The sequence below is a fragment of the Chiloscyllium plagiosum genome, chromosome 17 (genome assembly GCF_004010195.1).
Source record: "Chiloscyllium plagiosum isolate BGI_BamShark_2017 chromosome 17, ASM401019v2, whole genome shotgun sequence".
In the NCBI taxonomy this organism is placed as follows: Eukaryota; Metazoa; Chordata; class Chondrichthyes; order Orectolobiformes; family Hemiscylliidae; genus Chiloscyllium; species Chiloscyllium plagiosum.
The window spans coordinates 15899508-15912817 of NC_057726.1; the positions used below are offsets into that span (position 1 = coordinate 15899508).

The following is a 13310-nucleotide window of genomic DNA, read 5'->3' on the forward strand; positions in this document are numbered from 1 at the left end:
ATTAGATTCCCTACAGTGTGGAAACAGGCCCTTCGGCCCAACAAGTCCACACCGACCATCCGAAGAGCAACCACCCAGACCCATTCCCCTACATTCACCCCTGAGTAATGCACCTAACACTACGAGCAATTTAGCGTGGCCAATTCACCTCACCCGCACATCTTTGGACTGTGGGAGGAAACCCACGCAGACTCAGGAAGAATGTGAAAACTCCACACAGACAGTCACCCGAGGCTGGAATTGAACCCGGGTCCCTGGCGCTGTGAGGCAGCAGTCCACTGAGTCACCGTGCTGCCCTAAGTCCTGAGTTCTCTGGAGTCCTGGCTGTAGTTATCCTGCAAGCACTATCGCTAATAAAGACGATCGGGTTATTATCACATTCCTTTCTGTGGAAGTTTATTGTACATTCAGCTACTGCATTACAAACGTGAGTAAATTTGCAAAATGTCCTTCATTGACTGAGTATTTTCCCTGAGATTGTGAGAAAGAAAAGAAAATGCATGTTTTATTTAAATGAAATATTAAGGAGTCTAGTCACTTTGAAAGAATATTTTCACTTTACACTTTTGTGCTTGTGGAGCTGGGGTGTAAACCACACGGAAGATGCAGGAGTTCGGCCCTCCCTGAACTCTCCCACATTTTGGGAGCGGCTGGAGGTGTGAAATGTAGGAACGGCCTCAAACGGCATCAATCACAACCTCAGGATGACCTGAAGCAAGTTTCAACCAGTGAGGTACCACATAGTCACTGTTGCGGGAAGTATGGCTGACATTATAAACACAGCAAACTCCCACAAAGACTTTTTTCCTTCCTCTTGGCATTGGTTGAGGAATAACCGTTGGCTGGACACTGAGGAGAACCCCCAACCCCCTCCTCTACGTAGTGCCATTGGACCTTTTCTATCTACTGCAGAGGACAGATGAAGAATAAAAGGATTGGCAGCATCTGAGAGAGAGAGAGAGAGACAGCATTAATTAACGTTTCGAGCGCAATTTGACTTTTCAGTTGAAGAGAGGTGCAAGTGTAGTGGATTATATGCTATTTTAAAAAAGGTGGGGCGGAGCACTGGAAAAACAAGGAAAGGTTAGAAGACGAGGGAGATTACAGGTCAAAGGAGTCATCAAACAAAAGACAAAAGGGACTGATGATGGTTTTAGAAAAATGACCATCGATCCAAGGTAGGTGTAAATAGCAGGATGAAAGTCAGAATCTGAAAGCAAAAACACGAAAACAAGACACAGGCACTGAGGTGAAATGATATATAACGGAGGGCTGAGTTCATGTCTGAGGTTGTTGAACTCAAAAGGCTGTAAAGCGTCTGAGTGAAACATGAGGTGTTAGCCTTCACTGGACCACTGCACAAGACCTGGGGAAGAAACGTCATCATGACAGCGAGAGTTAGGGCACCACGGCAGTGCTGCACTTCCTCGGTATAGTGCGCCCGAATTTCTTGTGCTCAAGTCTGAACTCTCCACCACCGGTTACAGGGGCTTGGAATTACAATGGAGAGCACTGTGTGCACTAGATGCCAACATGATTCCCCATGCAGTCAGGAGTGAATGGACTAGCTGATCAAAAGGGCACAACTAATTACATTGAATCAGCAATCGTGAAATCACTTTTTTTAAAAATGACTTTTTGCTGTTATTTGCTGCAGGCACTTGGTTACTCAGGAGATGTCATGTCATTTATTCAATTATTTTACCCAGTTTACACCACAACTGTCACATAGACTCCAACTGGAACACTCAATCCACCAGGCTGCATCTCGGGAAAGATGGATTTTTTCTAATCAGCCTGTTTAGGGTTTTGATTAGATTACTTAGAGTGTGGAAACAGGCCCTTCGGCCCAACAAGTCCACACCAACCGTCCACAGAGCAGCCCACCCAGACCCATTCCCCTACATTTACCCCTTCACCTAACACGACAGGCAATTTAGCATGGAGAAAGTGAGGACTGCAGGTGCTGGAGATCAGAGCTGAAAATGTGTTGCTGAAAAAGCGCAGCAGGTCAGGCAGCATCCAAGGAGCAGGAGAATCGACGTTTCGGGCATAAGCCCTTCTTCAGGAATCATGAAGGGCTCATGCCCGAAACGTCGATTCTCCTGCTCCTTGGATGCTGCCTGTCCTGCTGCGCTTTTCCAGCAACACATTTTCAGGCAATTTAGCATGGCCAATTCACCTAACCTGCACATCTTTGGTCTGTGGGAGGAAACCGGAGCACCCGGAGGAAACCCACGCAGACACAGGGAGAATGTGCAAACTCCACACAGACAGTTGCCCGAGATGGGAATTAATCCCAGGTCTCTGGCGCTGTGAGGCAGCAGTGCTAACCACTATGCCACTGTGCCGCCCATCATTTTATGGCACACCTGGGCCTCCTGCCTCAGAGGTAGGGACATTATCACTGTGCCGCAAAAGCCCTTAACCTTAGGAAACATATTTGGGTGGGTTGCTGCACAGATTCACCAGAATGACGTTGGGCCTATGTGAATTCAGTTATCAGGATATGTTGTCTTGACTTGGTTTATATTCCCTTAAGTGTAGAAGATTAAGGAGTGATCTTACTTTGATACTGAAGACAATTAAAGGATTTGATAGGATGATTCTGGTGGGGCGCATCAGATTAAAGTACATTACTTGAAAATTAGAGCCAGAGTGATGTTAGAAATAACTTCACACAAAATGTAATGGAAAGCTGGAACTCTCTTTCACCAAAAGCTGTTTCGGATGGGAGTCAGTTGAAAATATTGTGTGAATAGATTTTTATGAGGTCTGGATAATAAAGATTATTGAATCAAGGTGGGTAAATGGCGTTGAGCAACAGATCAAATATGGTCTAATCGTATCAAGTACAGGTTTCAGAGGCTGAGTTGCCGATTTCTTTGTTCCTAGTAGTTTTATTTATTGTCTTAAGAAGGGAGATGGGATTGCATGCTTCAGGCTGCTACTGGAGGTGAGCTGTGGTCATTCACTGAGTCCCTTAGACTGGCATTCACAGAAACCAGAGGAGCAGAGCTCCCACTGGCAAACAATTTGTGCAGGATTCCTGATGAACTGTAACACTGGAAGCCATTTTGGAGGCATTCCACTTCCAGTCTGTCATTGCTTGTAGGGGGATTGTAGCAAGAGAGGTTGTCAACCAATGATCTGTCATTTCTTTAACCAAATGCCCACTGAAAACCCATGATGGTCACACTTGTTTTGCAATGGCCATTGAAAGGCTTACACCTGAAACGTCAATTCTCCTGCTCCTCGGATGCTGCCTGACCTGCTGCGCTTTCCCAGCTCTCGACAATGGCCATTGAAGCCTGGCCTTCACTGGGTGCAGGGCAGCAGAGATGTCAGCTGCTGCTAAAGTGTTAACCACTGGCATCCTGACCAATATTTATCCATAATCAACATGAATTAACTGATTATATAATCTTTTCACTTTATTGTTTGGAAGGGCTGTAGTGGATCTTGCTGTGAGAATATTGGCTGTTGTGTTTCTCACATTGTAATAGTCTCAACACTTTCAAAGGTACTTAATTTGCAATAAAGCAATGAAAGGATGTGCTGTGGCCTTAGACAGTGCTAAGTCTTCTGGTTGAATGTGCGAGGCTGTCAATTGCCTGCATCTTTCGGTTTCTTTTTGCTTCATATTCACCTGCCATTTGCCCAACTCATTCTTAGAAAGGCTAGTTGAGATGCCCTTTAGAATATGCATTCTCCCCAACACTTACCCTTTAATAGCTCTTTGTCGTTTTAAGTGTCACATGTGTTATGCAGCTCTTAATTCCCAACATTATAATGAAGCCGTGTAGACCTCAAACAACCATTGTCAACCATTCTGAAGTTGTAATGTTATGCCTTAGGAAGAGAGGTGAAGCACAGTGTGATGAAATCAGGGTTTCACGACTGTGAGCTTGGCCTGTGAATTAAATCCAGTACTTGCTTTCTGCCTGTGTTTTTTTTTTAACTCCACATAGCAATCCCGAACATGGTGTGCAGAAAACAAAGCTGAGGCTGGTGAATTGCTTGGCTGTCATGAGCGAAACTACTGGGAAGGCAACCAGTCACCATGGTGCATCTGGTGCAGAGCTTCTCACTCCTCAAATATGCATTGGGGTGGCTCACTTGTAATTGTTCTGCATCCCCCACTGAGTGATTTACTTCACCGCACAGTCTCCTGAAGCCATGGCATGGTTGTCTCCTGAAAAATCTTGCTGAGCTCTTTTATGATTTGAATGAGAGGTTAAGGCCAATCGTAACAACTAGCTGTCAAGCCTATGGGTTGTAGGGCGAGAGAAGGACTTTCTGTCTGTTGGGCTGTTTGTTTGGTTCTCAATTGAACCACTAGATGGAGTAGGAAACCCATGGGCCATCTAACCCAGGTCTGTAACGAGTGGACTCCCCATGTAAGTGAGCAAAGTTGCCACAGTCCCAGAGGAGCATATAGTGGGGCAGCGGGGAAGTTGTATTTTCTATTGAGATGTAGCATCCACTGAGAAAAGAAAGAAGGGAAATGTGTTGGATCTATACAAACAAGAGAGTTCAATGCTCAAGCTTGGTGCTGTGCTACCAGATCTGAACTGCCACAGTATTTGATCTAACCTATGCAAAAGTGAGGACTGCAGATGCTGGAAATAAGAGTCTACATTATAGTGGTGCTGGAAAAGCACAGCCGGTCAGGCAGCATCTGAGGAGCTGGAAAATCGACGTTTCGGGCAAAAGCCATTCCTTCTTCAGGAATGAAAGCTGATTCCAAAGAAGGGCTTTTGCTTGAAATATCGATTTTCCTGCTCCTCGGATGCTGCCTGACTGGCTGTGCTTTTCCAGAACCACTCTAATGTAGGCTCTAACATTATGCCTTGTCTCAACAGATCTTGGTTAGAGAGAGGGAAGCAAGCCAGGCACCCAGCAATGTGTCTTGGAAGTAAGTGTGTTCTTGGCATCAGGTTAAGGATGAGACTGGACTCTAATGTATTCTGCCAAAGATCATGCACAGCATTCACCTGGGGTGCCAGAACATGCCAGTGAAAAGTGAGCCACTGTTTTCGGGAAAGGGGGTGAGGGAGAGAAATGTCTAATGAAGCAAACTTATCTTGTGTATGGTATTTGGACAGTGGGCAGTTGCTATACAAGCTGTAGATAGCCTTGAAATGAAAACTGGTCTGTACGTTCAAGTGTTAAGAGAGGAGTGGGGAGGGTGGGGAAGAGTTGGGAGAGGGGTGGGGTGGCAGGGATTGGCAAGGCGTGGTGAGGGACACAGCAGCCTTCACTTTGAATTCCAAATGGATTAAAATCTTCCTCCTCTCCGTTTTCACACAGGACTCGCCTCTGCCACTTCACCTTTCCAGTTTGAACAAGAAGCAGGGCACGTGGAGCTCTCCTCCAGGCAGAGGGGAGACTTCAGAGGGGATTAAGCAAGTCAGCCCGGACGCCATCCCAACGGCCTCGCCTCGGCCAGCAGTGGATGTGGGGAGTGTGGACCACAAAACCACAAGTACGTGATCTTTAGCCACTTGCCGCTCAGCAGAAATGCAGTTTCTTTCATGACAGTCGTGTGAGCAGGCTCAGTGAAAGCTCATTAACAGGTTGGATTGTGGAGACATTGCTCATGTTTTTAGCACTTGCTGTTTAACAGCTGTTGCATAGAAGTAGCTCAAGGAATAATGAACTTTGAACCAGGCTGATGTATCACACAACCTGGATACCTACAGGGGACATAGATAGCCTGAGGTTTAACAGCTTCTCAGCTTTTGCATGCTGAATTATACATGTTTCCCTATAGACAGCCTATATGGTGTCTAATATCTGTCAGTTTGGTTTGGGGTTTGCTCATTTGTATTCTTGTCTCATATGTTCTCTTTCCCTCTTGCTCGCTTCACATATTGTTCCTAACTTCAGCCCCAGATGGGTTACAGTGGGTTGGGTCAGTGTGCCTCTGTAAGGAATAATGATCCAGGTCGCTGTGGGCTTCAGTTCAGTGGTTAGAGCATTGTGTTGTGTTCCGAGCTGCTCCATCAACATCCATCCATCATAAAGCCCTTTTTCCGCTCCTCCTACTAACCAGTCAGTGGCATCAAATGCCATCTAGTGTTGTTTTCACCACACATTAAAAGATGACTGGTGAGGGCTGGCACTTGGCATTCTAGGAAATCCTACCATGAGTGTAGAATTCACTCACTGATGAGGGAGCACTGACTGATGGTGGGATCCCCAGAGCCAGCAGCAGTCACATTAGATGAAAGAGTCCCGATTAGTATTATTAATTCTGGCAGTATTGGCCATTTTAATCCCTGACCTGGAGATGCATTATTTGTTCCTGGGGTTACATGCAAACAGTATGACTATAAACCAATGGCCTGGGAGTTTGCTGCAGGTTGTTACAGCAATGTGGTAAAATTAGCATCTTTTGTAACAGGGACTGGGTGCAAAGCAAGGTTTACACTGCATACAATGTTACTTCCCATTCAAATCAATGGAAATAATATTGGGCAGGATGGATCAGCATTCCATCTGATCCTATGTGTGTTTGTCCCAATAGATGGGGCATCTCAAAATTATTCTGTTATATCTCGAGCACACCAACCAGGGCTGGGTCGCTCTTGGACACTCAAGACATCATCTTGAGCTGCTCCATTAACATCTATCCATCATAAGGTCAGAGGGGGGGAATGTTCACTGAGGATTACACAATGTTCAGCACCATTCACGACTCCTCAGGTATTGAAGCAGTCCATGTCCAAAAGCATCAAGACCTGGATGATGTCCAGACTTGGGATGACAAATGGCATGTAACATTTATGCCAAGTATGTGCCAGGCGATGACCACAAGTGAGAATCTAACCATTGTTCCTCAGCATTCAAATGGTATCACCTTCACTGAACTCTCCATTATCAACATTCTGAGGGTTACCATTGACCAACGACTGAACTGAAGCAGCCACACAATCACTGTGACTGGAAGAGAAGGTCCGGGCTGAGTGATGCACCAGCTGATTTCCCAGTGCCTGTCCAATATCTACAAGCCTCAGGTCAAGAGGGTGGTGGAATTCTTACCGTTTGCTGTCCATCCAGAATAACGTAGTTGATTGCCATTCCATCCACCACCTTCACCACTTCCTGCATCCACCACTGCTCTACAAGGTGCGCTGCAGCAATTCTCCAAGCTTCCTACAGAGACACCTTCCTAATGTGTGACCTTTACTATCTATCTAAAAGACGAGGATAGTATACCCAGGGGAAGACCACCGCCTTCAGGTTCCCCTCCAAGCTGCACACTAACCTGACCTGGAACTTCTATCACCGTTCTTTCACTGTCACAGGGTTAGAATCCTGGGTTAGAATTCTTCTTTAATTGAACTGTGGCTGTACTGTACTGCAGATAAAACAGGCTACATAGCAGGGACAGTGAGAGATGGGCAACAAATACTGGCCTTGCACTGATATCCATGTCCCATGAAAGAGTAAATAAAAGTGTGGCATGGAGGATCAGTGGTTAGCACTGCTGCCTCATAGTGACAGGAACCTGGATTTGATTCCAGCCTTTGGTGACTGTGTAGAGTTTGCACGTTCTCCCTTTGTGTGGGTTTCCTCTGGGTGCTCTGGTTTCCTCCCACAGTCCAGAAGTGTGTAGCTTAGGTGGATTGGCCATGCTAAGTTGCTCCATCATGTCCAGGTATGTGCAAGTTAGGTAGATTAGCCACGGGAAATGCAAGGTTACAGGGTTAGAGTCAGGGGGCTCGATCTGGGTGGGATGCCCTTTGGAGAGTTAGTGCAGATCGGATGAGCCAAATGGCCTCTTCCCACACTACAGCGACTCAGTGATTCTAAAGAAAGCATTTTCCGCAGAGACACAGATACCTTTCACTCAGCAAATGACAGCATTTTATGCACTCGATCAGCTTTCTCCTGCTTACTGTGGAGCACCTTATATAATTTCCCACAGGTCTTACTCAGTGGTGCCTAAGATTTTTGATGTTGCTGGCTTGTTTTGGGTGAGTAAAATAGGACCCTGCAGACCACACATGCTTTATAAATCCATTTCCCCTTTAATCTGCACACCTCTCATGCTGTTCACACAGGTCCTATGTGGTATTTTAGGCTCCCTCTCCATCAATGAGGAAAAACTGCTGAGACAGCCCTTTACAAAGCGCCAGACGAACAGAATTCAAGCAGGTCAAACCAGCAAACCAGAAACACAAATGAAACAGACCTCTTGTACTGTGAAAGGTTATAGGTTACCCACTGGGCCATTGAGAGAAGTCACTAAATGGTTATTTCAGAGAAAGAACAATTGACAATGTCAGTGTGTCACCAATCATAGTCATTACATGTCTCTGTTTATAACCATTACAGCCATTTCACAATGTCTAGTGAAATGACTTAATTTGCAGAGAAACTAGCATTTTCAATTCCTTCAGGAGCTCTTGTGCAACATTGAGCTGTTCGGGCAGCAATTAGCACGAGGTTCTTATCGTTAAAATTCAAGGGGAACCTGCCTTAATGACACCCTATTGCAGTAAAGCTCTGAGGATCCAGTCAAAAGTGAGAATCTCTACATGATTGTTGTTTGTTCTGGGACCAATTGCCTGATAATAGGATTAATTGTTTGCAGCTCTCACCCAGAGAGTTTGCTCAGATGTGTGGTCCCAGATGTTGAGACTATACAAATCCAGCTAAATGCCCGACCCGGCTAGTTTGATTTGTTTATGTGAGGGCCATCTGTGAATGATGCTTGTGCAGACTTGGCAATGTGTTGAACAATGGTAACCATATCATTGTCGCTATGTGTGAGATCATGGATAAAGGGAACGTGTGTGAGGGAAAGAGGGAAAATCTCATTCTTGCAATGTTGTGTTGGCCTCCAGTGATGTTTCACAGCTCTGAAGGGTTCATCCCCTGTGGAACTGATGCATTTCCAACTGTGAATGTCATTGATTGCCCCAGAGGACAAGTGACATGATTCATCTAATGTTGTGGAGGATGTGGGCTATTCCTGCAGTGGCTCAGATGGGAGTTTGTAATCTTCGTCAATTCTTCAGGGATCATGTAAAGCATGGAGAGGAAATCAGATGACTGACCTGTTTGGTCTTACAGTCCTTCCTCATCTTCAGTTCTGTAGTGATATTATCAGAAACTTCCCAAATCCAAAAAGCCATAAGATATAGGAGCAGAATTAGGTCATTTGGCCCATCAGGTCTGCTCCATCATTTGATTGTGGCTGACATGTTTCTCAGCCCTATTCTCTTGCCTTCTCCGCATAACCTTTGATCCCTTACTAATCTACCTGTCTCTGTCTTAATTGCACTCAATAATGTGGTCTTCACAGCCTTCTGTGGCAATGAGTTCCACAGATTCACCACCCTCTAGCTGAAGAAGATCCCCCTCATCTCAGTTATAAAGGGTCGCTCCTTCACTCTGAGGCTATGCCCTCGGGTCTTATTCTTTCCTATTTGTGGAATTGTCTTTCCCGTGTCCACTCTATCCAGGTTCCTCAATATTCTGTCAGTATCAATGAGATTCCCCATCATCCTTCTAGACCCCACTGAGTGCAACCCAGAGTCCTCAACCGTTCCTCATAAGATAAGCCTTTTGTCTCCAGGATCATTCTCGTAAACCTCTCCAGACCCCCTCCAATGACTGCACATTCCTTTCTTAGATATGGGGCCCCAAACTGTTCTCAATATTCCAATGCCGCCTGACCAGAGCCTTACACAGCCTCTGCTGTTCAGCCTCAGCTGTTCACCCCTCATCAGGAGCCATTTGATTGCTGCAGAGGTTACGTTTCCATAGATACCAGTGGCTTGCCTGTTCCTCACCCAAGTAACTAGTCTTGATATATCTTGGATAGTCTGTGAATACACTGCAGGTGCTCATCCCTGGATAGAACCACTGACATCCTCCCAATTTTGTACAGATGCACTTTCCAGAACAGGACTGCAATTTCAAATGGGTATTCAATCCAATTCCCGTCCTTCCCCTTTCGTCCACATCTATGAAAGTCAATTGTGTTTTGCCCCAATTGCTGCCCTGAGGCACTCCTGGCATTCAGTCTTCTATAGTCATTTATGGCTCGCCATCACATTGAGCAGTACAACATAACTCCCAAAAAACAGAAAATGATTGAAGTAAACGTAGGAACAAACAAATCGAGGTTTATTTCATGGTCAAATCCTCAACTGAGGAAATGATTTCTATGGGTGGCAGGCTGCAATCAAATCAATGGGTTTGTGTGGACCTCACACAACAGTAGAACAAGTTGAACTACCTGCAATTTATTTTTTCAATTCAAGTTTTCTGATGGAAACTTGCTCATGGGAAAGAAAATGATAGATATCCATACACTAACATCAAAAAGAGATAGTAGTCATGATTCGGAGATGCCGGTGTTGGACTGGGGTGTGATTTGCTATAAATTCTGTGTTACGATTGAGCCCTCCACAATCACCTGATGAAGGAGCGTCGCTCCGAAAGCTAGTGTGCTTCCAATTAAACCTGTTGGACTATAACCTGGTATTGTGTGATTTTTTAACTTAGCAAAAAGAGATTTGGTGAGCAAGCTGCAGTATGGCACTGATCTAGAGGACCTGCTGTGATTATGTTGAACAGTGAAGTTAGCTCAATGGGCCAAATGGCCTACTCTAATTTTCCAAGCTTCTATGCATCTCTTTCCAAAATCCCAAATCTGTCATTCATTCCCTTTCTGAGAGTTGATGGACATGCTTTTCTCGCAGGTCAAGTTTTGAATACTAGTTGTACATTTGTCCTCTACATTCAGTGTGTTACATGTTAACAGCAGAAACCATAAGCAACAGCAATATGTATGTGGCTAAAAACCTGAGGTTGCAACTTGGCTGCTTATGTAACATTTTAAAAAAATGTTCATGGATGTGAGCATCAAACTCTTTTGTAATGAGAAGCATTCTCGACAATTTTGGAGAGTCATCAAAATCAACCGCATTCATTTGGGTCTGGAGTCACCTGTTGGCCAGACTGGATAAGCCTGGCAGATTTGCTTCCCTAAAGGACATAAATAAACTAGAAGCCTTTTGACAATCATCCATGAAAATCATGTGGCATCATTAGAATCTTAATAGAAGTGGTTCATGAGATAGATGATACATTGGTTCTAATTTTCCAAAGTTCCCTTGTTTGGAAAGTTTCCATTAGATTGGATGACAGTGAATGTAAATGCTATTGAGGAGGAGAAGGGGACAGAGAGCAGGAAACAAAAGGTAGTTAGCTTAATGTCTGTCATCAGAAAAATGTCAAAAACTATTGTGAATGAAGGGCATATCGATAAGTTCAATGTACCAGGCAGAGTCAACATGGTTTCGTGAAAGGGAAATCATGTTTACCCAATGTGTTACAGTTCTTTGAGGAAATAATGTGTGATGTAGCTGTGCAGTTCTGCAGCCACGTTAAGTTCCTCTGAACTTGATGTGCTGATGTGTTGACTTAGCGTTTTGGACGTCACTCCTCCGCTCACACTCCCTCGGCTCACACACCAGACAAAAAAAGATTTGAGGGAGTACTGCTGTGGATAAAGGCAAATCCGTGATTGTTCTGTACTTTGATTTCCAGAAGGCATTTAATTATGTGCAATATCAAAGGTTATTACTTTAAAGGCAGAATTCCTAGTAATCCCAGCTATTGGGGTTGGTGGGATGTAGATTTGAGGTTACAGTCAAATGAGTCACTTTTAAATGAATGAGCGGACTTGAGGGACCAAATGGCCTCCCCCATAGTTGATTTTGCTGACAGTAGCATTTAATCCCAGAATTGTGGTAATTAATTAATTTATTGTATTAATTCAATCCCAACAGGGGCCACTATGGGATTTGATTTTCTGGGCCTGGGATATTAATCTTCAGTTTATTAGTCCATTAGCTTAGCCAGCACAGCACCATCTCTCTCTATAGAACATAGAACAGGACAGCCCAGTACAGGCCATTCGGCCCTCAATGTTCACTTAGAAACACTGAATCCCTACAGTGTGGAAATAGGCCCTTCGGCCCCACAAGTCCATACTGACCCTCCGAAGAGTAACTCATCCAGACCCATTCCTCTACCCTATTACTCCATATTTCCCCTGACTAATGCACCTAACCTTAACACTCCTGAACACTATGGGGAATTTAGTTTGGCCAATTCACCTAACTTTCACACTTTTGGACTGTGGGAGGAAACCGGAGCGCCTGGAGGAAACCCACACAGATAAGAGGAGAATGTGCAAACTCTACAAGGACAATCGCCTGAGGCTAGAATCAAACCCGGGTTCCTGGTGCTAGGAGACAGCAGTGCTCACCACTGAGCCACTGTGCCAGCCTTTTATCCTATTCTAAAATCAAACTAACCCGCATATCCTTCATTGTACTATCTTCCATGTGCCTATCCAAGAGAAATTTCAATGTCCCTAATGTATCTGACTCGAAGTTTACTAGCTGAGGAATGAATAACTAAATGTTAAGATGACCTGCACCATGTTCTTCCCACCATTACCTTGTCTAAGCCTCAACACAATGTGACAATGCAAATAAAGTGCATACTAAGAACTGACTGTCACCCAGCCTTTCACCAGTGTTTCAGGCTTTGAATGAAATGTGCACAAACAGATTTAGCAGAGTGAACAATAGATAACAGCACGGTATGGCAGAGAACTTCATTCAAAAGAACAGACAAAGAAAGAGTGCATTTATTTAGCACCTATCATGTCAGTAAGCTGTCCTAAACGGCTTTTCTGTCAATGAATTGTTCACATTGTCCATTCATTGTTCCAATACAGCTAATTGGCGCACAGCAGACTCCCATTAATAAAGGCTAAAGAGGTGATTTGACGGGTTAGTTTTTGTTTAGCTAAGGTCATTTGATAGATAAATGTTGGCCTCTCACCCTCGGAACGTGCTGCCCTCCACTCCCTCCGTTCCAGCCCCAACCTCACTATCAAACCGGCAGACAAGGGAGGCGCGGTAGTAGTTTGGCGCACCGACCTTTACACCGCTGAGGCTAAACGCCAGCTCGCGGACATCTTCTCCTACTACTGCCCCCTTGACCATAACCCCACCTCTGAAAATGTGTTGCTGGAAAAGCGCAGCATCCAGGGAACAGGAGAATCGACGTTTCGGGCATAAGCCCTTCTTCAGGTTCCACCCATTTCTACCTCCTGCCCAAAATCCACAAACCTGACTGCCCCGGCTGACCCATTGTCTCAGCCTGCTCCTGCCCCACCGAACTCATCTCTGCATACCTCGACACGGTCCTGTTCCCCCTTAGTCCAAGAACTCCCCACCTACGTTCGGGACACCACCCACGCCCTCCAC

General features: G+C 45.0%; 1 protein-coding gene across 3 annotated transcripts in view; it reads left to right on the top strand.

Annotated features, from left to right (window-relative positions):
• The window catches only part of gse1b (Gse1 coiled-coil protein b), a 602615-nt gene that overhangs the window by 306385 nt on the left and 282920 nt on the right, over nt 1-13310 (top strand). For all 3 annotated transcript variants that reach the window (XM_043706595.1, XM_043706596.1, XM_043706598.1), the window contains exon 2: nt 5314-5488. In XM_043706595.1, coding sequence (XP_043562530.1) covers nt 5314-5488 — 175 coding nt within the window. The remainder of the gene's footprint in view (nt 1-5313; nt 5489-13310) is intronic.